Here is a 23,575-nt window from a genome sequence, read left to right as displayed (position 1 = left end):
ATGCTGACACATAATATTTAACAATTTCAGTTGTAAATATTGTAAAAACATAATCATATTTAGGAAGCAAAGCTTCATGAGAGAATATAGTGAGATAGTTCAGTTTTGTTTTACAGCATAGTTATCCCATTGTTTTGAAATTGTTTTGACTGTTTTGGTACTTGGCTGGGATCACTTTTTTATTATCCTGAAAAATGCTTTTAACTTTGTGATTTCTCTCACCATTACCTTTATTATTGTGACCTTGATCATTGTTGATTGTGTTTTTTCTAATGTACATTTGGAGTTACAAGTAAAAAGTAAACCACAGTGAAGGAATTTCATATTTTTTAAACAAATATTTTTCTCTGGGGAATCTTCACTTTTCAGGATATCTTTCTGAGATTTGGAAGAATTGCATTCGAGTATGTCTTTCGGTCACAAAAATGTTTCCAGTAGTTCTTTTTCCTAAGGGAATGCTCACTATTATTACTGTTCAAAAGCAGACTCTAATTTTATCAGATAAATGATATTGGTTGATATCAGAAATCTTGAATTTAGTGACAGAATGACTCTGTGCTCTAGCTGTAATTCTAACAGCATGAGAGAAAATCATACTTTCGTGCAATGTAGCACTTTTCTCTATCTAGAGTTTTCCATCATGGTTTCCATTGATAAAGCTGTTGCTGTAACTCTCGCTGCTTAACCTGTTGGATTCTCACCTGGTTTTCCTGTGTCCTGGCGTTGAGGCACGTTTATCAGTATTGTGCTTCAGGTCACTGCTACATCCTCCATGTGAAGACTCATGCTAATTAAACTGGCACAGAACTTCGTTTTTCCCTCTTTCTCTGAATAATGAATGGAAACTTTATACACATATGTTTTCTTTGTTTCTTTTTATTATTATATAGAATATGCAACAGGTCAAAGGAAGAGTTATATTGGAACTCAGTCCATCTTCTCACCGATCAGAATTTTGACCCTCCTTAATCAATAGAAATTGATGAGGCTAGACAAGAAATTCTGGCAAGGCTTTATTGTGACCCTGATGCAGTGGGGTGGGGGGAGTGAAAACAATTATAGGTTCCCTTGCTTGCTCCTCAAAGGGGAGCAAGCTCTTCCTTTGATGGGGTGAGAGTAGAGGTGGGTTCCAAGAGTCAGGCTGGAGGGATGACTTACATGGCTTGCCCACCCTTTTGGTGGTGTAAATGCAGGGGGCACGCAAAGTAACCTGGTTTTGCCCCCAACACCATAGTTTTGCTCCCAGATCTTTAGAAGTGGCAGTTGGGTTCTTGGTTTTATTTTTATTTTTGAGGTGGGGAGGGACAGGGTTCGTATTTTTGTGTCTTGTTGTCCACAATTGGCCCCAACTGTGAATGTGCACAGTTATCTTTGAGTCCTTCATAGATTCTTTGTATTTTTGTGGCTCAAGGAGAAATTTGTCCACATGCAAGCACTGTAGCAAAGAGTCCCAAGTCTCAAGTTCCAGCCTGTTTCAATCCTAGTCCTAACACACCAGTGACGTGATGTCCCCATTACACTAAGGATCCTCACAGGGAAAAAAAAAAATCCCATTAAAAACGACATCAATGTGCTTTTGAGTTTCCCATGGGGCACACTGGTGAAAGAATCCTCCCCAAAATGCAGGAGACACAAGACACAGGGGTTTATCCCTGGGTCTGGAAGATCCCGTGGAGGAGGAAATGCAATCTTTTCCAGTATTCTTGCTGGGATAATCCCATGGACAGAGGCGCTTGGTGGGTTACAGTCCATGAGGTCACAAACGATTGGATACCTAGTACCAAATTATAATAAACCATTCTGTATTTTACAATCTAGATATTTTAACAGGAAAAAAAAAGATACTTATATTTTCCAACAAATTATTTCTTCTTTTTCCTGGATATAGTAAGCTTGGATTCCCAAATTCATTGATCTAAAATATAGACAAGATGAAGCTTATAATCTCAGTTTGTGAGTGATGAACCTCTGTACTAATAGAATGGAGATTTTGGTTTTGTTTAACGATACCTGAATTTTGCACCCCAGGCTTATCCATATCCTGATCTCCATAAATTTCAAGTTCCTTGAGAGCACAACTCAAACATCCCTCTTGAGATGTATAACGCCTATCCCAGTGTCTTGCATAAAATACATGCTTGTTATTTTAAGCCACCAATTCTTGGGAACTTGTTGCAGCAGCAATAAGAAACTAATACTCAACAGAGTAAAGTAACTACCAACTCTTTCTATTCACCCTCTCCTTCATTACTTTTCTTCATAGTATTCACCCTTGTTGTATGTGAAATATCAATAGATGCTTATTTGATTCATTTCTCTAATAACATGTAAACACTTTGAGAGCATGACATTTTTCTTGTTCATCTCTAATAAATATAGCATTTCTTGGCAGAAAGTAGTAATATATATGTAGTAAGTGTGCATGCATGTGTCCTAAGTCTCCTCAGTCATGTCTAGCCAGGCTCCTCTGTTCATCACAATTCTCCAGGCAAGAATACTGGAGTGGGTCGCCATGCCCTCCTTCAAGGGATCTCCCCAGCCCAGTGATCAAACCAGGATCTTTAGTGTCCCCTGCCATAAAACAAGGTTCTTTAGAGTGCTGCTCTTTGGGAAGGCTTCATGTAATAAACAGCATATATTAAATATATGAAAATATATACAAATGGTTAATTTATTGATATTGAATCATAAATATTATTGAGTTAATATTATATCATGCCAAAAATGCAAGTGAAATTGAGTGACAGCCTACATTTTTTAAAAGCAACACATATCTGACCAATATAATTTTGGTACTTCACACTCACACCTTGCCGCTTCACATGAAGTTTTTTGGGTTTTGTTATTTTAATCCTAGTAAAAACAAACAAAAAAAAAACAATCAAAAACCCTCAGAGATGTGAAGGTAATAGTTTTGACACTTCACAGTCACAGCCTACCTCCTTACATGAAGTTTTTGGGTTTGTTGTTTTCCTGTTGATTAAAAAATAATAATAATAAAAAAGATGGGAAGGCAAATACAAAAGTGTGATATAAAAATTTATCAAATAAATTACACTGCTAGTTTTTGATGGGCTTTAATACTAAATAGCAAATGAAAATATGTCTCTATCACTTCCTCCTGTTTCAAATATCGTGGAAGGCACAGCCATTGTTTGTCGAAGTGGGGAATCTCAGCATGGGTGAGGCAAAAGTTTCTGATGTTTAAGATTTGTAAACAAAAGGAGTTGAATATTATGAAAGAGTGTCCAAAGTTAACTGGATATTTAAAAAAATTGGAATAGGTTAGCCACAGGTAATGAAATCATTTCTATTACAGACTTTGTAGCCCTTGTAAGCAGAGAACTTGTATGTGTCGTTGGCAAAGTCAGGTGGTTGATATAAGCCATATATGGGTTAGAGTGTCAGTTTTACCAATTAGCAGTTTCATGATCTAAGATAGTTTCCTTATTGCAATGTTGACTATGTGGAAACTGAGAAGGAAGGAATAAAATAATTTCTAGTTTCAAAAATGTGAGTCATTATAAATGTAATGTCTAGCAAACACATGGTCCGTTGCTGAAGCTAATTTCTTTTTTCATCTAATTACAGGCTAAACCTAGATGCTTCCTGTTATTATGGACACCAGATCATGGAGAAATCATTATATATATATATATATAATATATATATATATAAAACATATATAAAATATATATAATACATATATATTTGTCTGAGTGATACCATCTTGTTCTGCAGCTAAAGAGCTATATAAACCTGAATGCATGGCAGACTGGAATCACACAGGTGTGAAGGAATTCCTTCTGGTAGGTTTAACTGAAAATTCTAAATTGCAGGTCCCTCTCTTTCTGCTTTTTTTCTTTATTTATTCTATCACTCTGATAGGCAACTGGGGGATGATCATATTGATCTGCCTAAATGCCCAGCTGCATACTCCAATGTACCTCTTCCTCGGCAACCTCTCTTTTTGTGATATCTGCTACTCTACTGTCTTTGCTCCTAAAATGCTGGTCAATTTCCTTTCAGAACACAAGTCCAGCACCTTTACTGGATGTGTTCTACAGAGTTTCTTTTTTGCATTGTATGTAACCACAGAAGGTGTTCTCCTGTCTATGATGGCTTATGACTGCTATGTAGCAATAGCCAAGCCCCTATTATATACAGTCATTATGACCCAACGGGTTTGTATTCAGATGGTTCTTTTATCTTACTTGGGAGGGCTCATTAACTCCCTGACACACACAATAGGTTTGCTAAAACTCGACTGCTGTGGTCCTAACATCGTGAATCATTATTTCTGTGACATTCCCCCTCTTCTGAAGCTCTCTTGTTCAGATGCTCATAACAATGAAATGCTGCTTTTGATATTCTCTGGAGTCATTGCAATGTTCACTTTTATTATCATCATGGTCTCTTATATTCACATCATGATTGCCATCCAGAGAATCAGCACAGCTGAGGGAAGGCACAAAGCCTTTTCCACTTGTGCCTCCCATCTGACAGCTGTAACCTTATTTTATGGGTCTGTGACCTTCAGCTACATCCAGCCAAGCTCTCAGTATTCCCTGGAACAGGAGAAGGTCTCTGCTGTGTTTTATACATTGGTGATCCCCATGCTAAACCCACTGATTTATAGTCTGAGGAATAAGGATGTGAAAGATGCAGCAAAACGGTCAATATGGCAGAAGAGAACCTCCACTTGATGCAGTTTTCTCCGTGGCTTTGCCAATCTAACATTGATCTGAAAATATATTTTTTGAACATTGTGTAACAAATACAATAACAAACACAACTGTAATCAAGACTCATGCAATTTGAGACCTAAGTGTTGAGTTTGACAAGGAGACTAAAAATCACTCTATTTCAGCATTCATTGTTTTACAACTTCATTCTTGAAAAACTGATGTTTTTTTTTTCCTAACAAATTCTCATGATAAACTGTGAAAGAACTCACCATGAATTTAGAAGAAACTGTCATTGACTCAAATCAATAGAAAACTCCAACTACAGGTGTTTGCAAATGCATTGCTATTGCAGACAAAAATTGAAATGTTTCATTGGCATGGTTTTTCGTTCTAAAAATGCCATCACTCAAGTCTCACCATATCTTCAATTTTATGCTTACATTGTATATCTTATAATATCTTAGAAACATAGCTTAGAAAAATGGCTAAGAAAATGCTTATTAGTTAGAATTTGCTCATTCAACACATTTTTACTGAGTACTTTTTATCGTACCAGTTACTCTGTTTGGTCCAAACCTAAGGAGATTCAATATATGGAACTAAAGCTTGCTAGAGGATCTGGTAATGGAGGACTAAGGTAAGTGGGAAGGACTATTAACATATAAACAAATATGTGAATTTTGTTCTAGGCTAGAATTCTAAAGCAAAAGCTGTAGAAAATAGGTCTAGCAAGCTATTTTCTGACATATATATGAAGGCCTTTAATAACAGTGTAACAAATTTTATACCCTCTCAATGGCTAATAAATGAGAGTATCAATGACGTGCAAATAACATTCTTTTTTTTCCCAATCCATTCTTTTTTAATTGCTTTGTTTGTTTTTACACAAATCATGATACATTGTCTATTTCAACTCCTCCACATGCATTATATGTCTTAGACATCTTTCCATGACAGCTAATGTGCCTTACTTGTTTTTTTATTTTTTTAATTAATTGATTAATTTATTTTATTAGTTGGAGGCTAATTATGTCACAACATTTCAGTGGGTTTTGTCATACATTGGTATGAATCAGTCGCAAATAACATTCTTTAAGAAATTCCCCAGGCTATCACTGTTACCAACATTTTGGCAAGTAAAAGAACAAATTAGGAAAAAGCTATTCTGAAATAGATAAGAAGAGTAATACAGAGAAGGGGACATATTCAAGAGATAGTTCATGAAAATTACCCACAAGACTTGAGAAAAGATTAAGGTTTCTTCCTCTTTCTTTTGAGAAAAAGAGGTTTGACATGACTAAGAAGAACCAAACCTGTGTCACTAGCAGATAAATTGGTTAAGAGAAAAAAACAATAGATGTAAGATCCTCATAGCATAAGAATTTCTAAAGGAAGATTTTCTGGGAAGAAAAGATCTCCTAGGATATTCAAGAAATAACAGAAAGATCAGAACTGGAATACAGAAGGAAAGAGAGGTGAAATAGGAGATGTTTCCAGAGAGGAAAAGAGGTGCAGACCATGTCTGTATATGTATAGGCTTAGAATTTGAGTGAAGAAAAGGCACAGCGGGAGTCAGACGGAAAAGTGACATGATCCAAACTACAATTTAAGAAACTCACTCTGCCTGCACTAGTGGTTCAAGCATAGACCATAGAGTGGCAAAATGGAAGGCAGAAATCCAGGCAGGAGTCTGCACAATGATTTAACCAAGAGTTGATGGTACATTAGACCAGCGCTGTCATGGTGAAAATTGTGAGAAAACAAATAAATGATATATACTGATGAGAGACCTGGTAAGATGGTGAGGGAGGGAGGAGTCAAAGGTGAATCCAAAGTATTTAATGGGCAAGCAAACAAAATACAATGGGCACATCCCCAAACCTACACTGTATATATTGTTTCAGTCACCTACAATCTTTCCAAAGCTGAACATGTGATGGGAGCAAGACAGAGACTTCAATACACGTGAAAGAATAGTGTGTCTTAATTCTGTAATAGTAAACATGATACTTAAACTTGCTAAACACAATTTGTTTACTTATAAAGAGAGAATGAACATACCGCTTTAGAGTTTCATCCATAGATATGTAAATATATACAGAGCATATGCATATATATGCTTATTAGTTATACAATTATAAATAAAGAAGCAGATTAGCTTTGTTAAGAAGTGAAATCCTACGAGAGAGAAAGAATATGAAAAGTTGTATAATTCAGTCAAATTCAAGGATCTCAGATTGTAAATAATATGAATCAAAATATTTGAAAAAACAGTTATGTGATATGGTATACTAAACAGAGCTTGCAGACTATTCTAAGATGAATGTTACCAAATATTAGATCTCAAAATTTGGGAAAGCATGAATGTGTCTTGCATATTGTAAAATGTTATGTACTTAATATTCATAAATATATATATATATATATATATATAAATTTATTTTTAATTTCTAAAAATATGTTTTTTCAGTTTCATCCATCTCATTAGAACTGATTCAAATGAGTTCTTTTTAATGGCTGAGTAATATTCCATTGTGTATATTCACCACAGCTTCCTTATCCATTCATCTGCTGATGGGCATCTAGGTTGCTTCCATGTCCTGGCTATTATAAACAGTGCTGCGATGAACACTGAGGTGCACGTGTCTCTTTCAGATCTGGTTTCCTCGGTGTGTATGCCCAGGAGTGGGATTGCTGGATCATATGGCAGTTCTATTTCCAGTTTTTTAAAGAAATCTCCACACTATTCTCCATAGTGGCTGTACTAGTTTGCATTCCCACCAACAGTGTAAGAGGGTTCCCTTTTCTCCACACCCTCTCCAGCATTTATTGCTTGTAGACTTTTGGATAGCAGCCATTCTGACTGGCGTGTAATGGTACCTCATTGTGGTTTTGATTTGCATTTCTCTGATAATGAGTCATGTTGAGCATCTTTTCATGTGTTTGTTAGCCATCCATATGTCTTCTTTGGAGAAATGTCTGTTTAGTTTTTTGGCCCATTTTTTGATTGGGTCGTTTATTTTCTGTATGCTGGACATGTTTCAAAATGAAAAACACAGGGAATGGTTTTTATGCACTGAGAGAGCACTTTTACTTCTGGATGGATAGATGTGATTAAAACAGGATTTAAATAAAAATGAGAAGAAAAGCAAAAATAAGGTACAGATGTTATCATTTTTTCCATTTACTTTTATTAGTTGGAGGCTAATTACTTTACAATATCATAGTGGTTTTTGTCATACATTGACATGAATCAGCCATGGATTTACATGTATTCCCCATCCCGATCCCCCCTCCCACCTCCCTCTCCACCCAATCCCTCTGGGTCTTCCCAGTGCACCAGGCCCAAGCACTTGTCTCATGCATCCAACCTGGGCTGGTGATCTGTTTCACCCTAGATAATATACATGTTTCGATGCTGTTCTTCGAAACGTCCCACCCTCGCCTTCTCCCACAGAGTTCAAAAGTCTGTTCTGTACATCTGTGTCTCTTTTTCTGTTTTGCATATAGGGTTATCAATACCAACGTTCTAAATTCCATACATATGTGTTAGTATACTGTAATGGCCTTTATCTTTCTGGCTTACTTCACTCTGTATAATGGACTCCAGTTTCATCCATCTCATTAGAACTGATTAAAATGAATTCTTTTTAACGGCTGAGTAATATTCCATGGTGTATATGTACCACAGCTTCCTTATCCATTCATCTGCTGATGGGCATCTAGGTTGCTTCCATGTTCTGGCTATTACAAACAGTGCTGCAATGAACATTGGGGTGCACATGTCTCTTTCAGATCTGGTTTCCTCAGTGTGTATACCCAGAAGTGGGATTGCTGGGTCATATGGCAGTTCTATTTCCAGTTTTTTTAAGAAATCTCCACACTGTTCTCCATAGCGGCTGTACTAGTTTGCATTCCCACCAACAGTGTAAGAGGGTTCCCTTCCCTTTTCTCCACATCCTCTCCAACATTTATTGCTTGTAGACTTTTGGATAACAGCCATTCTGACTGGCGTGTAATGGTACCTCATTGTGGTTTTTTTTTTTTTTTAATTTAATTTAATTTTAATTTTTTTCATTTAATTTTATTAGTTGGAGGCTAATTATTTTACAATATTGTAGTGGTTTTTTGTCATACATTGACATGAATTAGCCATGGATTTACATGTATTCCCCATCCCGATCCCCCCTCCCACCTCCCTCTCCACCCAATCCCTCTGGGTCTTCCCAGTGCACCAGGCCTGAGCACTTGTCTCATGAACCCAACCTGGGCTGGTGATCTGTTTCACCCTAGATAATATACATGTTTTGATGCTGTTCTCTCGAAACATCCCACCCTCGCCTTCGCCCACAGAGTCCAAAAGTCTGTTCTGTACAGCTGTGTCTCTTTTTCTGTTTTGCATATAGGGTTATCATTACCATCTTTCTAAATTCCATATATATGTGTTAGTATACTGTAATGGCATTTATCTTTCTGTCTTACTTCACTCTGTATAATGGGCTCCAGTTTCATCCATCTCATTGTGGGTTTGATTTGCATTTCTCTGATAATGAGTGATGTTGAGCATCTTTTCATGTGTTTGTTAGCCATCTGTATGTCTTCTTTGGAGAAATGTCTGTTTAGTTCTTTGGCCCATTTTTTGATTGGGTCATTTATTTTTCTGGAATTGAGCTGCAGGAGTTGCTTGTATATTTTTGAGATTAACCCTTTGTCTGTTGCTTTGTTTGCTATTATTTTCTCCCAATCTGAGGGCTGTCTTTTCACCTTGCTTATAGTTTCTTTTCTTGTGCAAAAGCTTTTAAGTTTCATTAGGTCCCATTTGTTTAGTTTTGCTTTTATTTCCAATATTGTGGGAGGTGGGTCATAGAGGACACTGCTGTGATTTATGTCAGAGTGTTTTGCCTATGTTCTCCTCTAGGAGTTTTATAGTTTCTGGTCTTACATTTAGATCTTTAATCCATTTTAAGTTTATTTTTGTGTATGGTGTTAGAAAGTGTTCTAGTTTCATTCTTTTACAAGTGGTTGACCAGTTTTCCCAGCACCACTTGTTAAAGAGGTTGTCTTTTTTCCATTGTATATCCTTGCCTCCTTTGTCAAAGATAAGGTGTCCATAAGTTCGTGGATTTATCTCTGAGCTTTCTATTCTGTTCCATTGATCTATATTTCTGTCTTTGTGCCAGTACCATACTGTCTTGATGACTGTGGCTTTGTAGTAGAGTCTGAAGTCAGGCAGGTTGATTCCTCCAGTTCCATTCTTCTTTCTCAAGATTACTTTGGCTATTAGAGGTTTTTTGTATTTCCATACAAATTGTGAAAACCCTAAAGACTCTTCCAGAAAATTACTAGAGCTAATCAATGAATATAGTAAAGTTGCAGGATATAAAATTAACACACAAAAATCCCTTGCATTCCTATATACTAACAATGAAAAAACAGAAAGAGAAATTAAGGAAACAATACCATTCACCATTGCAACAAAAAGAATAAAATACTTAGGAGTATATCTACCTAAAGAAACAAAAGACCTATACATAGAAAACTATAAAACACTGATGAAAGAAATCAAAGAGGACACAAACAGATGGTGAAACATACCGTGTTCATGGATTGGAAGAATCAATATTGTCAAAATGGCTATTCTACCCAAAGCAATCTATAGATTCAATGCAATCCCTATCAAGCTACCAGTGGTATTTTTCACAGAACTAGGACTAATACTTTTAAATACTCCATGAAGTATTCAACGTTGAAGAAATTCTCAAAATCTTGTTGGGAATAGAAATAGGTCTCAAAAAAAAATATCCAATGGGCATGGCTCCTGATAAATGTGCTACAATGTAACTATGCAATACTACTTCCAGAATATCTTAACTGGTTCAGATATTTTAAGCTTGAAGTTTGTGGGTGCTCTGCAGATGGTGACTACAACCATGAAATTAAAAGATGCTTGCTTCTTGGAAGAAAAGCTATGACTAACCTAGACAGCATATTAAAAGGCAGAGACGTTACTTTGCTGACAAAGGTCTTTCTAGTCAAAGCTATGGTTTTTCCAGTAGTCATGTATGGATGTGAGAGTTGGACTATAAAGAAAGCTGAGCGCTGAAGAATTGATGCTTTTGAACTGTGGTGTTGAAGAAGACTCTTGAGAGTCTCTTGGACTGCAAGGAGATCCAACCAGTCCATCCTAAAGGAAATCAGACCTGAATGTTCATTGGAAGGATTGCTGCTGAAGCTTCAACACTTTGACCACCTGATGGGAAGAGGTAATTCATTGAAAAAGACCCTGATGCTGAGAAAGATTGAAGGCGAGAGGAGAAGGGGTCGACAGAGGATGAGATGGTTGGATGGCATCACCAACTCAATGGACATGAGTTTGAGTAAACTCCGGGAGTTGGTGATGGACAGGGAGGCCTGGTGTGCTGCAGTCCATGGGATCTCAAAGAGTCAGACATGACTGAGCGACTGAACTTAACTGAAATGTACCCATGCCCATCATAGACAAGAAATACAAGCTGTTAGAGTAGAAAAGAAACCAGTATCGAAGTGGTTAGATAAAAGAATGTTTCTGTCTAATATCAATTATCTAATTTATTCATAGGCTTAGTTACTTAAATTATATATCTTCATATTTTATATTCCTGCTTGTGTATTTATCCACATTCTTTTTTTTTTGAGATTGTATAAATAATTTTATTTGAGGGTTTTTTAAGTTGAACTTTTTTGTTGATATTTTTGTTTTGTTTTGATTTTCAGAAAATAGCAAAAATCAAACAGGAATAAAACTGAGTGCTTTAGAGAACAGTAAATGTTGGTATACTTTCTTCTCTGCTGCACAGTCAAAATAAACATGATTTAATAATTTTATACTAATTTTTATTTTACTTTTTGAAGGCATAATTAGCATCTGTTTTAATTTTAAACATTTATTTTGTTTCATAATCTTTTTAAAAATTATTTATTTTAATTGGAGGCTAATTACTTTACAGTATTGTAGTGGTTTTTGCCGTACACTGACATGAATCAGCCTCTGGTGTGCATGTGTCCCCATCCTGAGCCCCCTCCCACCCTCCTCCGCACCCCACCCCTCTGGGTTGTCCCAGTGCACCAGCTTTGAGTGCCCTGCTTCATGCATCAGACTTGGACTGGTCATCTATTTCACATATGGTAATATATTCAAGGTAGGTCCAGAAGCTATTAAGAAGGTATTTCCTCTTGGCATTTGCCAGGTCTCATTATTATAGGGATAACCCTACTTTGTTACCACATTGATATATTCTAAAGAAATAACATATTCCATTCACTGTACCAGAATTAGAATTTTTTCAGCAGTCTACAGTCAGAAGAGATTTCTGTCTACATGCAGACACATTACCATGAAAAATATTGGAAAATTTAAATGACATAAAAGATGTAAATCTAATAGTCTAAACGACAAACTTTCACAATAGTTTCATGTCTTTGTTCCTTTCTAGAAGACTAAATAGCTAAGGTGAAATAATTAGAGTATCCAATTACCTTGGTCCTCTAATCATGTAGGGAGTTATCTCGCCTGAGAACTAATTAAATACCCACAATGATGACTTTCTTTTTCAATGAACTTTAAAAAATAAAAAACACTAAGAAATAAGTGTGTAGTACAATGTCGCCTCCACTGCCTGGAAGTCTCCCCGGCTGGCTGTTGTGTGCCCGGGGTCCCCGGGCTCGTGGTCGGTGAGAAGCGGGCAGGAAAGCCTGAGGGAGAAGGCAAGGACGCCAGGCAGGCTGGCCCGAGCCCTGCGCCCCTTCTGCACAGCCCGGCTTCTGTCCGTCCCTGAGATGGGCTGTGCCCCGAGGCCAGCGCGGACTGCTCCAGGCAGGCCCGCAGCGCCCGGTCCAGGGTCCAGACGAACAGGTGCCCGGGAAGGGGAGAGGCCGGCCACGAGCCGGGAGTGGTGAGCGGGGCTGTGGCCCGTCCTGGTGCTGGCCTTGCGGAGCACAGGGGCCCGGAGCTGTCTGGGAAGTTAAACTTCAGGAAAATGAGTCTCCCGGAGCCTCTGTATCGGTCTGATACAGACCTAAAGAAAGGGTGTTCCGTGGAACTTTAGTCTTTTTTCATTTAGTTTTCACTAAGTTCTTATTATGCACTGGGCACTTTTCTAGGTGCTAGAGATACAGCAGTGAAAAAATTCTTTAAGGAAGGTAAATTTTAGACAGTAAACAGAATAAAAGTGTAAACAAGGCGAATTTCTGTGGAAGAATATAGAGCTGGGGAAGAGGACAGGAAGTGCTGGGAGCTGGGTTAGTATTTAAACAGGGTGAGCGGTGAAGGCTTCCCAGGAGAGGAGATCCCGGCTGTGGAGGGGGTCAGGGAGAGAGCATGCGGTACAGACAGCCGGGAAGGAACACTCCGGGGGCAGGGACTGAGCGCACCGGCCCGAGGCGAGCCCGCGGGGACGCGGCTGGCGGGCGAGTGCTGCAGGGGGACAGTGGGCCTGAGCCCGAGCCGCGCGGGAGCACAGAGCCGCCCTCACCGGGACGCCTCCAGGCAGCAGGCGCGGGGCTGGCGGCCGTGAGGTGCCGCTAGAGGCCCCGGCGGGTGTGTCTGAGGTTCAGAAGCCAGGCCGAGGCTGCCGGTGTCTGTGTGGGCTCCACTTAAAGTCACGAGACTGTCCTGCATCCCCGGAGCAGAAAAGGAAGTGATCCCACTGACGTCCCAGGCAGCATCGCCTTCAGGAGGCAGGGAGAAGAGAGGAGACCGCGTCACCATTCCGACGGCCCAACAGCGGACCCTCCACATGGCAGAGCTAGGAATGAATAGCCGTGTTAAGACAGCGGTCTGGGGCTCAGCGCACAAAACTGTTCTAACACCCAGAGCTGTCAGCGGTATCAGGGGCTCATATTAGCAACTGCCTCCCTCGCGTGGGAGATGGTCCCAGACCTGCCCGCGCGTCCCGCAGGGTCAGGGACAGAGGGGAGAGCCCTTCACACTTCCTCGTCACCCGTACGGTGTTAAATGGTATTCCCACAGATCCCTGTATGCTTTCTGTATGTGTCAACTAAGCTTCGAAGCAAGCACTTAACCAAGTATATTTTGACCTGAGATGGCTGATAAAATGGACGGCACCCCTCACTTCTCCTACCCCCTTCAGTTTAGAGATAGGCTTTTTAATCCATTTATGTGTAGTTGGAGGATAATTGCTTTACAGTGTTGCGTTGGTTCCCGCCGCGCATCAGCGCGCATCGGCCGTGGGTGTGCAGGGTCCCCGCCCACCCCGGGTTCTGGCCGAGCCGCGTGAGCGCTCCCCGCGCCGCAGCGGGGCCCCTCCGGCTCTCTCTTTTAAGTACCGGCTCTGTGCATGTTTCCTTGCTCCTGTCTCCTTTCATCCCACCTCTCCCTCCTCTCTCTGCGTCCGTGGGTCTGGTCTCTGTCTGCCTTACAGACAATCATTTAATGTACTGGAAATCCTTACCTTCTTGGTCTCAGTATTGCAGATCATTCTCTGTGCCCTCTTCCTTATAATTTTAAGAGACCACTTCAAGAACAGAACCAACCGTGCACGCGAATCGCCTGCTGTGAGGATTCGGCTCTATTATTGCCTATGTGAGGGTGGAGCGACGGGAGGAAAGGGGTCAGAGAGCTGATTGATGGCGCGTGGGTAGGAGATGCGCTTAAAATGCACCGTTTGGGCGCTCAACACCCACAGGATGTTCCATTTTAGAGTGTTTGCTACAGAAAGGATAAGCGTAAAATAAACAGTAAAAGTTTCAGAAAGAATTACTGCTGATAATTATCAGTGAGGTGTATAGTTCCTTTAGAGAAAAATACAGTTTTTGCCAACTTAACACATGAGACAGTTTAAATGCTAAATCCATTACTTTGTATCTGCATCGTCATAAAAAAAAAGAGATTCGTATATAATGTTACTATCAGGATGAGATAAGTAATTATATGGTGCATTTACTTATACTGTGCCTTTTCCCACAAAAGTGGAAAGATAGCTTTTCAACAGTTGACACTCCTTTGCTATCCCTCAGCCAGCATCCATCACAGCTTTAAAGTGACCAGGAGATTCTGTATGGTTAAGATTTGGAACAAATAGTGATTACTGCAAGATGGGAGAACTCAAGGGAATCATAGAAAAGTGACTTCCATAGAAATGAAACTTTCACAGGGTGGTAAAAATAAGCCATGTTTCTTTTGTCTGCTTCTGAAAGCACTAGGTGTTCTAGGGTATTTGATTTTCCCTTCAGGGTATCATTTAAAAAACAAAAAAGTCAAGTGAGGAAAATAAACAGGCTGTTTCTTCACCCATTTATAAGATTTATACAAAAAGAAATGTCATGCAATTCACGTGGCAAGGAAGACTTCTTTAACAGCTGAAATGAAGAACAGTGAGAGTTGGACTGACTGATGTTTGAAGTGTAAAAGAGCCAAGGAAAATAGAAAGGATGCATTAGAACATAAAGAGCCTAACGCATATGTCTCAAAACATCCTTCAGACGTTTTTTCTTGCTTTACACTAGCAAGTGGTAAATAACTGGTGTCTGAAGCTCCAAACGCCTCCTGGCTCCTTCTCAGCCTTCCGCAGCAAGGCATGTATTGAAGTGACAGTGTTCTGAGGTTCACTGCAGTAAGCTGACACGGCTGCTCCTAGCCAGAGGCAACCCGCCTCCCCCCAGTCCCACAAACATTTCAGCTGTATCACAGTCTGATCTGGTCTGTATCTTTGTTATAGCATTCAGCATACTGAGCTCAGACATTACCTGTCTTCTCTATCGACAAAGCAAAAACAGCCCTTGACAAAGTTGAAAAAGTTGTTCCTGATTCTTGCCAAATGTACGTGACCCCGTAACAGAAGACCACACACGGTACTGATGCTCAGAAAAGCCCGCCACCCTGGCCACCGTAGGAGCTGGTAAGCTCTGTGGGCCTGTAGGAGGCGCCCTGGAGGCACCTCCTGGGGTCCTCCTGGCCAAGCTGGGAAGCGGGAAGGAGCAGAGAAGGTCCAAACAGGCTTTTCTGCTTCCAGCAGATAAACCCTCTCTCTCCTCCTGCTCAGTCTGCAGAGGCAGGGCTTCGAGGAGTTTCTGGATGCTGAGGGTGCCGTGGATTTCTGTGGCCCCAGGAGTCTCTGAATTCAAGATCAGCCTCTGCAGTGAGAGCCCCACTGTGTCTGTCCGTCCGCTGTGGGAGCGGCAGTACTGCTATAAAGTCAGATTCGGGCTTTAAGGTGAAAATAAATCTTTTCTATTTTTTAACTGAAGTATCATTGGTGGACTATATTGTATTAGTTTCAGGTGTACAACATGGTGATTCAAAATTTTTATACGTTATACTCCATTTATAATTATTAGAAAATATTGGCTGTGTTTCCTATATGTTTTGAATGGTTAAAATGAAAATGTAGGAGAGAATTTAAAAATAAATGAACAACAACAAAGCTCTGATGAAGTGGAACCCGCAGCATCCTTGAGCTGCCTGCGCGTGCCCGGGGGCCCGCGGTGCGCCGGGAGTCGCACCCACGCGGACCCCTCCCGTCCGTGTCCCGGCTCCCCCCTGCCGCTCGGTCTCATCGCTTTTGCTTTCTTCAGGGAGCCCTCTTCTCTGTTTCCTCAGCCACTACCTCTCCCCCTTTGCCTGGTTAGCTTCTCTAGATCTTTCACATCTGTTTAAACTTCGCTTTCTCTGAACACCTTGCTTGATCTTTCTGACCAGGTCAACCCTCTGTTATAGACACTCTCTCTGCAAACACTTCCGGTTACCACTCTATGTTTCCTCCTGCGGTTTTCTTGATCAGCACACGGTAAGCTCTGTGGTGGTGGAGACTTGTTCTCCGTAACTCCCCTTCATTCCCCAGCACCACCCACAGCACCTGTCAGAGCCTGTGTGCTTAACAAATACAGCTCATCATCTGTGGAATGAGTGAGTGGATAAACCTGTTGATTTCATTCGCCTGGTCTCCTTTCAATTTGGCTTTCTCAAAACAGTTAACAGTTTGAAAAAGCCTCCCAATAAAGAATGCTGCTCTGTTGTTTTAACTCTATAGGTAGGAAGGGATCATGCTCATCTAGGGCACCAACAAAATGAAGGTCAGTCAGTTCAGTTCAGTCACTCAGTTGTGTCCAACTCTTTGCAACCCCATGGACTGCAGCATGCTAGGCCTCCCTGTCCATCACCAACTCCTGAAGTTTACTCAAACTCATGTCCATTGAGTCAGTGATGCCATCCAACCCTCTCATCCTCTGTCGTCCCCTTCTCCTCCCACCTTCAATCATTCCCAGCATCAGGGTCTTTTCAAATGAGGATTCAAATGAGCTCTTCACATCAGGTGGCCAAAGGATTGGAGTTTCAGCTTCAGCATCAGGCCTTCCAATGAACACCCAGGACTGATCTCCTTTAGGATGGACTGGTTGGATCTCCTTGCTGTCCAAGGGACTCTCAAGAGTCTTCTCCAACACCACAGTTCAAAAGCATCAATTCTTCGGCACTCGGCTTTCTTTATAGTCCAACTCTCACATCCATACATGACCACTGGAAAAACCATAGCTTTGACTAGACAGACCTTTGCTGGCAAAGTGATGCCTCTGCTTTTTAATACACTGTCTAGGTTTGTCATAGCTTTTCTTCCAAGGAGCAAGTGTGTTTTAATTTCATGGCTGCAGTCATGATCTGCAGTGATTTTGGAGCCCCAAAGAAAAAAGGTACAGTCAGTCACCCAAATTTTCTCTTAGGGCTTTAGGAGAAGGAAAACCTAGCATCAGTCAATATGTCACAGGCTATATCTAATCCTGCTTACTTTAGAACCATTTCTAGTTAAAATGATTTTATTTATTAAAATGAATTCATTCCAATCTTTATATGTACCTTCAATCTCTAGATATGGGACTGCCAGATGTCCTGGGAGTTCTGTAGCGTTTAGTGTTTAATAAGCAATATCATGAATGATGGTAACTTTAGGAAGTAGCAGAAAACTTGAATCTACTTAGAAGACAGCCAGGAAAGTCAATAAATGATTATTAACTATTTATGAAAAGATTCTAAATCATTTAAAATACATGTAAAAAACTGTAGTACACCAGAAGAAGAAGACAAAAAGAAAGGCCACGAGAAAATACTCGAGGAGATAATAGCTGAAAACTTCCCTAAAATGCGGAAGGAAATAGCCACCCAAATCCAAGAAACCCAGAGAGTCCCAAACAGGATAAACCCAAGGCGAAACACCCCAAGACACATATTAATCAAATTAACAAAGATCAAACACAAAGAACAAATATTAAAAGCAGCAAGGGAAAAACAACAAATAACACACAAAGGGATTCCCATAAGGATAACAGCTGATCTATCAATAGAAACTCTCCAGGCCAGAAGGGAAGGGCAGGACGTACTGAAAGTAATGAAAGAGAATAACCTACAACCTAGATTACTGTATCCAGCAAGGATCTCATTCAGATATGAAGGAGAATTCAAAAGCTTTACAGATAAGCAAAAGCTGAGAGAATTCAGCACCACCAAACCAGCTCTTCAACAAATGCTAAAGGATCTTCTCTAGACAGGAAATGCAGAAAGGTTGTATAAACGTGAACCCAAAACAACAAAGTAAATGGCAACGGGACCACACCTATCAATAATTACCCTAAATGTAAATGGGTTGAATGCCCCAACCAAAAGACAAAGATTGGCTGAATGGATACAAAAACAAGACCCCTATATATGCTGTCTACAAGAGACCCACCTCAAAACAAGAGACACATACAAACTAAAAGTGAAGGGCTGGAAAAAAATATTTCATGCAAACGGAGACCAAAAGAAAGCAGGAGTCGCAATACTCATATCAGATAAAATAGACTTTCAAATAAAGGAAGTGAAAAGAGACAAAGAAGGACACTACATAATGATCAAAGGATCGATCAAAAAAGAAGATATAACAATTATAAATATATATGCACCCAACATAGGAGCACCGCAATATGTACGGCAAACGCTAACGAGTATGAAAGAGGAAATTAATAGTAACACAATAATAGTGGGAGACTTTAATACCCCACTCACAACTATGGATAGATCAACTAAACAGAAAATTAACAAGGAAACACAAACCTTAAATGACACAATGGACCAGCTAGACCTAATTGATATCTATAGGACATTTCATCCCAAAACAATCAACTTCACCTTTTTCTCAAGTGCACACGGAACATTCTCCAGAATAGATCACATCCTGGGCCATAAATCTGGTCTTGGAAAATTCAAAAAAATTGAAATCATTCCAGTCATCTTTTCTGACCACAGTGCAGTAAGATTAGATCACAAATACAGGGAAAAAATTGTTAAAACCTCAAACATATGGAGGCTAAATAACACGCTTCTGAATAACCAACAAATCATAGAAGAAATCAAAAAAGAAATCAAAATATGTGTAGAAATGAATGAAAATGAAAACACAACAACCCAAAACCTATGGGACACTGTAAAAGCAGTGCTAAGGGGAAGGTTCATAGCATTACAGGCTTACATCAAGAAACAGGAAAAAAACCAATTAAATAACCTAACTCTACACCTAAAGCAATTAGAGAAGGAAGAAATGAAGAACCCCAGAGTTAGCAGAAGGAAAGAAATCTTAAAAATCAGGGCAGAAATAAATGCAAAAGAAACTAAAGAGACCATAGCAAAAATCAACAAAGCTAAAAGCTGGTTTTTTGAAAAAATAAACAAAATTGACAAACCATTAGCAAGACTCATTAAGAAACAAAGAGAGAAAACCAAATTAACAAAATTAGAAATGAAAATGGAGAGATCACAACAGATAACACTGAAATACAAAGGATCATAAGAGACTACTACCAGCAGCTCTATGCCAATAAAATGGACAACTTGGATGAAATGGACAAATTCTTAGAAAAGTATAACTTTCCAAAACTGAACCAGGAAGAAATAGAAGATCTTAACAGACCCATCACAAGCAAGGAAATCAAAACTGTCATCAAAAATCTTCCAGCAAACAAAAGCCCAGGACCAGATGGCTTCACAGCTGAATTCTACCAAAAATTTAGAGAAGAGCTAACACCTATCTTACTCAAACTCTTCCAGAAAATTGCAGAAGAAGGTAAGCTTCCAAACTCATTCTATGAGGCCACCATCACCCTAATTCCAAAACCAGACAAAGATGCCACCAAAAAAGAAAACTACAGGCCAATATCACTGATGAACATAGATGCAAAAATCCTTAACAAAATTCTAGCAAACAGAATCCAACAACATATTAAAAAAAATCATACACCATGACCAAGTGGGCTTTATCCCAGGAATGCAAGGATTCTTTAATATCCGCAAATCAATCAATGTAATACACCACATTAACAAATTGAAAGATAAAAACCATATGATTATCTCAATAGATGCAGAGAAAGCCTTTGACAAAATTCAACACTCATTTATGATTAAAACTCTCCAAAAAGCAGGAATAGAAGGAACATACCTCAACATAATAAAAGCTATATATGACAAACCCACAGCAAGCATCACCCTCAATGGCGAAAAATTGAAGGCATTTCCCCTGAAATCAGGAACAAAACAAGGGTGCCCACTCTCACCACTACTATTCAACATAGTGTTGGGAGTTCTGGCCACAGCAATCAGAGCAGAAAAAGAAGTAAAAGGAATCCAGATAGGAAAATAAGAGGTAAAACTCTCACTGTTTGCAGATGACATGATCCTCTACATAGAAAACCCTAAAGACTCTACCAGAAAATTACTAGAGCTAATCAATGAATATAGTAAAGTTGCAGGATATAAAATTAACACACAGAAATCCCTTGCATTCCTATATACTAACAATGAAAAAACAGACAGAGAAATTAAGGAAACAATACCATTCACCATTGCAACAAAAAGAATAAAATACTTAGGAGTATATCTACCTAAAGAAACAAAGGACCTATACATAGAAAACTATAAAACACTGATGAAAGAAATCAAAGAGGACACAAACAGATGGTGAAACATACCGTGTTCATGGATTGGAAGAATTAATATTGTCAAAATGGCTATTCTACCCAAAGCAGTCTATAGATTCAATGCAATCCCTATCAAGCTACCAACGGTATTTTTCACAGAACCAGACCAAAGAATTTCACAATTTGTATGGAAATACAAAAAACCCTCGAATAGCCAAAGTAATCTTGAGAAAGAAGAATGGAACTGGAGGAATCAACCTGCCTGACTTCAGACTCTACTACAAAGCCACAGTCATCAAGACAGTATGGTACTGGCACAAAGACAGAAATATAGACCAATGGAACAGAATAGAAAGCCCAGAGATAAATCCACAAACCTATGGACACCTTATCTTTGACAAAGGAGGCAAGGATATACAATGGAAAAAAGACAACCTCTTTAACAAGTGGTGCTGGGAAAACTGGTCAACCACTTGTAAAAGAATGAAACTAGAACACTTTCTAACACCATACACAAAAATAAACTCAAAATGGATTAAAGATCTAAATGTAAGACCAGAAACTATAAAACTCCTAGAGGAGAACATAGGCAAAACACTTTCCGACATAAATCACAGCAAGATCCTCTATGACCCACCTCCCAGAATATTGGAAATAAAAGCAAAACTAAACAAATGGGACCTAATGAAACTTAAAAGCTTTTGCACTACAAAGGAAACTATAAGTAAGGTGAAAAGACAGCCCTCAGATTGGGAGAAAATAATAGCAAATGAAGAAACAGACAAAGGATTAATCTCAAAAATATACAAGCAACTCCTGCAGCTCAATTCCAGAAAAATAAATGACCCAATCAAAAAATGGGCCAAAGAACTAAACAGACATTTCTCCAAAGAAGACATACAGATGGCTAACAAACACATGAAAAGATGCTCAACATCACTCATTATTAGAGAAATGCAAATCAAAACCACAATGAGGTACCATTACACGCCAGTCAGGATGGCTGCTATCCAAAAGTCTACAAGCAATAAATGCTGGAGAGGGTGTGGAGAAAAGGGAACCCTCTTACACTGTTGGGGGGAATGCAAACTAGTACAGCCGCTATGGAAAACAGTGTGGAGATTTCTTAAAAAACTGGAAATAGAACTGCCATATGACCCAGCAATCCCACTTCTGGGCATACACACTGAGGAAACCAGATCTGAAAGAGACACGTGCACCCCAATGTTCATCGCAGCACTGTTTATAATAGCCAGGACGTGGAAGCAACCTAGATGCCCATCAGCAGATGAATGGATAAGGAAGCTGTGGTACATATACACCATGGAATATTACTCAGCCATGAAAAAGAATTCATTTGAACCAGTCCTAATGAGATGGATGAAGCTGGAGCCCATTATACAGAGTGAAGTAAGCCAGAAAGATAAAGAACATTACAGCATACTGACACATGTATATGGAATTTAGAAAGGTGATAACGATAACCCTATATGCAGAACAGAAAAAGAGACACAGAAATACAGAACAGACTTTTGAACTTTGTGGGAGAATGTGAGGGTGGGATATTTCAAAAGAACAGCATGTATACTATCTATGGTGAAACAGATCACCAGCCCAGGTGGGATGCACGAGACAAGTGCTCGGGCCTGGTGCACTGGGAAGACCCAGAAGAATCGGGTGGAGAGGGAGGTGGGAGGGGGGATCGGGATTGGGAATACATGTAAATCCATGGCTGATTCATATCAATGTATGACAAAACCCACTGGAAAAAAAAATATATATATATAATAATAATAAAAATAAATAAAGTGGGAAAAAAAACAAAAAAAAAACTGTAGTACACCTTGAATGTTTTTATTCCCCTTCCCCTGCATTTTGCTTGTTTATTTGTTTGTTTTGGCAATGAGATAAGAAAATATAGGAAGGACATCCAGGAGTGTCTATGAATAGCATTAAAAGGTGGACTGGTTGATACCTTTTCTTGAACTGAATTGGAAGTAGTCAACTATTTCTGACTCTTAAGAAAATCATAAATATTTAGAATTACCCTCAAGGACATTTGATACATAGGAGACTTGAAACACTGGTGTGCCAGAGACTGAAACTCATTCTAGAAAAGCTTTTGGCACTTGGAAAGGGTTCACATCGATTACAAGAATGTATTCTGCTGGCTCTGAAGTCACAGTTCTATTAACTAGTGATCAAAAGTATTTAAAGGTTACTGTGTATTAATATCTAATTGTATCTAGGTATTTAGGTTGATTTCATCCAAATTTTATATTATGATAGTGAATATAATAAATCCATTTTAAAATTTCTTTTTAAGGGAAATTTGTTATGGAGCACAAACATATTCTATATTCCTTTTGTCTCGGTCAACCTCATTGTGGAAGTCTGGCTTTTCATCCCACCAGCTTACTCATCTTGCAGCATCATGCCTCACAAGGAAAGAAACTGCCTCTGGAAAGTAAGGGTGCCCTCAGCACTGGGAAGGGAGGTCAGATATTGCCACATCAGGTGAAACAAACAAGAGCCCTGTAACATGGTTTCAAAAAGGCTTTGTTTCATAGTGTTCACCTCTTTTGGGTCCCTTGGCTTGGGAGCTACAAGGATCAAAGTCAGGGAAAGCCGTTGAGACAGCCTGCTGGCTTCCCTGTGGCATAGGCTGGGCGTGGACCCCCCCCCCCCCCCCCCCCGGAGCCGGGGCTGGGTACCTGTGGGCGGCAGGCGCGGTGGCTCTCCGGGGCGGGGGGGGGGGGGGTCCTGCAGCAGTACACAGGGTGGGCAACTGTCCTCTTTTCTTGCCTAGGACTCTCAACAACTCTCCCTTCACAGCGTCTGAAACCCAGATTAAACCTGGAAATTAGCTAGTGCAATTCATTTACTAGAGGTAAAAGCCAAGACCCAGAAAATATGAGACGCTCAGTATCTCTCGTGTATGTTTAAATGTCAGA

The 23,575-nt window shown here is 39.6% G+C and overlaps 2 protein-coding genes across 2 annotated transcripts in view; one reads left to right on the top strand and one right to left on the bottom strand.

Moving 5' to 3' along the window:
• LOC133065907 (histone-lysine N-methyltransferase PRDM9-like) overlaps positions 1-23,575 on the bottom strand; it is a 389,343-nt gene that overhangs the window by 196,383 nt on the left and 169,385 nt on the right. The window lies entirely within an intron of this gene.
• On the top strand, positions 3,768-4,706 carry LOC133065908 (olfactory receptor 5J3-like). Its single transcript, XM_061156385.1, has one exon. The coding sequence runs from the start codon at positions 3,768-3,770 to the stop codon at positions 4,704-4,706; it is 939 nt and encodes a 312-aa protein (XP_061012368.1).

The sequence above is a fragment of the Dama dama genome, chromosome 12 (assembly GCF_033118175.1).
Source record: "Dama dama isolate Ldn47 chromosome 12, ASM3311817v1, whole genome shotgun sequence".
NCBI classification, from domain to species: domain Eukaryota; kingdom Metazoa; phylum Chordata; class Mammalia; order Artiodactyla; family Cervidae; genus Dama; species Dama dama.
The sequence above is the reverse complement of the archived record's forward strand: the minus strand, read 5'-3'. Positions and strand labels throughout refer to the sequence as shown.